Genomic DNA, 3578 nt, shown 5'->3' with positions numbered 1-3578 from the left:
TAAGATAAGGGCATTAAACATTTTAAGGAGGGATGTGCCCATGACCAGATTTTAGTTTTAGAAAGACTATGCTTTCTAAGGGTGGAATAAGATGATTGGCTTTTCTTTTTAGAAAGAATCACTTGCCTATAAGGAGTTAAGGGAGGTCTATAAGTATTTAAGGAGGGTACCATTGTAAGGTTTTAAGGAGAGTGACTAGATGAGATATGCATTTTAGAAGGAGTTCTAAAAGGTATAAATGGCTAACTAACTGATGACCCAGAGAAAGCAGTGTCAAGTTGAGAGTCAAGACCTCCACCATGTCCTACCTCTGCTTTCTTTGCCAGCACTGCAGCCAGCCCCTGAAACTGAATCACTCCATAGAGCCCTCCCAGGAACCTGGAGCTTTGATGTTCATCTCAGCTCAGGGAGAGACAAGAGAAACACAGGAAGGAGGTCCTCCCTCCAGGGAGGAGGCAAACTTTGAAAATCTACAGGATGATGCCTTTTGCAGGACTCCTCACCCCCGCAGTGGTGGGACTTCCTGGGACAATTCCAACTTCACCCTGCTTGGGAGGTTGGAGCCCCGGAGGAGTCTTGACAGCATCCAGAAGACTATTAGGGACAGTTTTGACATCCTCTCTGGTGAAACAGAGGTGGACCACCCGCTGTGTGTGGACTGTACTGACTATCTTTTAGAGGTACTGGACATTGAAATCGCCATCACAGAATCTGACGTTGAGAACTACAAACGCTGTTTGGAGACCAGGGAGTGGATGAGTGAGGACAAGAGGGAGATGCTGCAGGAGAAGCTGAAGGGCCTGGAGCTGGAGGAAGCGAGGCTACTCCAGGAAGTGGCAGAGGTGGAGAAGAACCAAGAAAGGGTAGCAGCCGATCTCGAGGCAGCCCAGGCAGAGACTAAGATGCTGGAGCAGCAGGAAAAGCAGTACTGGAAGGACTACAGTAAACTGAAATGGCAACAATTAGAACTACATGAGGAGCTGAGCAGTGTGGAGATGCGACTACGGTACACCCAGATCCAGTGGAACCAGTTGGAGAAAACCGACATCTTTAATGCCACCTTTGAGATCTGGCATGATGGCCCCTTAACCATCATCAATAACTTCAGATTGGGCCGCCTCCCCACTGTCCCTGTGTGCTGGAGTGAGATCAATGCGGCCTGGGGACAGACAGCCTTGCTGCTCCTTGCCCTGGCCAATACAATTGGACTGGAGTTCCAGAGGTACCGACTCATCCCCTGCGGAAACCATTCCTATCTGAAGTCTTTAACAGATGACTGTGCCGAGTTGCCATTGTTCTCTAGTGGGAAGCAGAATGTTTTCTTACATAACAGATTTGATCAGGCTATGATGGCTTTCCTGGACTGCATGCAGCAGTTCAAGGAAGCAGCTGAGAGAGGTGAGTCGGGTCTCTGTTTGCCTTACAAGATTCATGTGAAGAAAGGCCTGATGGAAGACCCTGGAAGCAGCAGTGGATTCTATCCCGTCAGAACCCACTTGAACACGGAGGAGGACTGGACAAAGGCACTCAAGCTCATGCTTATAAATTTTAAGTGTAGTCTCACTTGGATCTCCTTAAGGTATTGTCGAAAATAACTTATTCTACGAGGGGGAGATTATTTTTTTGATTTAACATATATTTGTGAAAATGTTATCAGATAAAATTTAAAACTGAAAAAAAAAATATCTAAGGATCAGGTGACAATTGTAATTCTTCTAGAAAAAAATACTTCCCCATGCAAGTTCCTAATAAATAACCTGTCTTGTTTCTCTGTTTTTTGGCCATGTCACTCAGCCTGTGGGATTTTAGTTCCCTGACTGGGGATTAAACCTGCGCCCTCCTATATTAGAAGTGTGGAGTCTTAACGACTGGGCCACCAGGGAACTCCCAAATAATCTGTCTTTTTGACTTTAAACTTCTGCTGCTCCTATGGTGCCCAGTCATAAGATGGGGACCTGGTGGAAATATCTTCCAATGGTGAGCCCACCCATATGCCCAGCAGAGGAATCAATCCAACTATTGGGTGTGTGGGCAGCTGCCCCTCTCTGCTTCACTGGGATTGCCATGCTGGGTACCAACACCCCAGTGCAGGAATGAATGAATGAAGGCACTAGAGCAGTACATGACATTACAAAAGACAAACTAAGATAAATGTTCTTAATTCATTTGATATTATCAGTATTGATTAGAAGCTTGGCCTGGGGCACAAACCATCAGTAACACTGGACAGGAGTGTTTTTCTTCTGTCAGTCTGTCAACAAAGGCAGTCCAGCAAACTGCTGACCAGAAGAGTCCTAAAAATACCACCATCAGGACTTCCCTGGTAGTCCAGTGGCTAAGACTCCATGCTCCCAATGCAAGAGGCCTGGGTTTGATCCCTGGTCAGGAAACTTGAGCTCACATGCCACAACTAAAGACCCTACATGCCACAACAAGGACTGAAGATCTTACATATCAACTAAGACCCGGTGCAGTCAAATAAATTAAAAAATACCACCATCAGAGCCAAAGGTGACTATGTCCAGCTCTAGGACAGAGTCACGTGGCTTATTCTGTGTTATGGATATTTGAACACCCAGGCACCCCTATGTTGGAAACAGAAAAAATGCTCTCAATAGAACCAACCCAATTGTACCAGAAATATAGGGAGGATATCTTTGGAACTGTGTAGGCCTTCTGTTATACATAGTAAAGGACAGCAACTGGTCTGGCACTGACTGGTCATGTCACCCATATGTTTATTGGGTAGTCCTAAATAGGACCCAATGGATGTGTGACAAAATTCTTTGGCTGTAACTTTCACCTAAATGGTTGGGCTGCTGCACTCTGGGTAGAGGGGAGGATCCACCCCACAGTCACAAAAGTTGCCAACCTCCCTCCCCCATCTGCCATCTCCCAGGTGGACATGTTCTCTTCTCCACTGGTACAATCATTTGGCCACTGTCTTTATACCCTCTACTGGCCTGGAAGCTGTTATAGCACACATAGAAGCCCCTACTCAATTGACCCAGAAAGCCTTAAATGAGAAGAGCTGTCCTCCAAAATAAGATGGACTTGGACATCACTACTGCCTCCCAAGGAGGTGCCTGGGCCATTATCCAAGCAGGATGTTGTGTGGTCATACCTGATGAGTCTGCTAGTATAGTGTCTTTATTAAAGCACATGAGGACACAAGTCAATCCCCTGAATGATCCCCAGCCTCAGGAACTCAATACATCAGTGGTTCAGATCATGGTGATTTCAGGCACACATAGCAATGACCAGTAGCTTGAAGTAAGACCTTAGTTCTCTGACTGGGGATGAACCATAGCTGTGATGGTGAGAGCTCCATGTTCTAACCACTAGACTATGAGGGCCCATGGCTAGAGTTTGTGTCCCAGTCTTTGTTTACCTTGAAAAGAAAAAATTCCCCCAAGGACACGGAGGGTAGAGAGCAAAGTAAAGCATTTATTAGAAAGGCAGAGTACATGTGGACAGATGAATTATGATTGATTTGCCTCAGACCGTACCCTATAGCATGACAGCCTCTGGGGGTGAGGGGTGGGAATTGACTTGACTTATTATGGTCTGGTGTTCCC

General features: G+C 46.1%; 1 protein-coding gene across 1 annotated transcript; it reads left to right on the top strand.

The window, feature by feature from the left end:
* Positions 1–299: 299 nt before the first annotated feature.
* LOC145508862 (beclin-2-like) lies at positions 300–1595 on the top strand. The gene has a single exon (XM_081496474.1). The coding sequence runs from the start codon at positions 300–302 to the stop codon at positions 1593–1595; it is 1296 nt and encodes a 431-aa protein (XP_081352600.1).
* The last annotated feature ends 1983 nt before the right edge of the window (positions 1596–3578 follow it).

The sequence above is a fragment of the Giraffa tippelskirchi genome, chromosome 6, assembly GCF_054371585.1.
Source record: "Giraffa tippelskirchi isolate mGirTip1 chromosome 6, T2T-mGirTip1v1.2.pri, whole genome shotgun sequence".
NCBI classification, from domain to species: domain Eukaryota; kingdom Metazoa; phylum Chordata; class Mammalia; order Artiodactyla; family Giraffidae; genus Giraffa; species Giraffa tippelskirchi.
Note: the sequence above shows the minus strand (reverse complement) of the source record. Positions and strands in the feature narration are given on the sequence as shown.

What these genes read in the sequence shown, in the direction of transcription:
- LOC145508862 (XM_081496474.1), top strand. Translation starts at nt 300, where the DNA reads ATGTCCTACCTCTGCTTTCTTTGCCAGCACTGCAGCCAGCCCCTGAAA.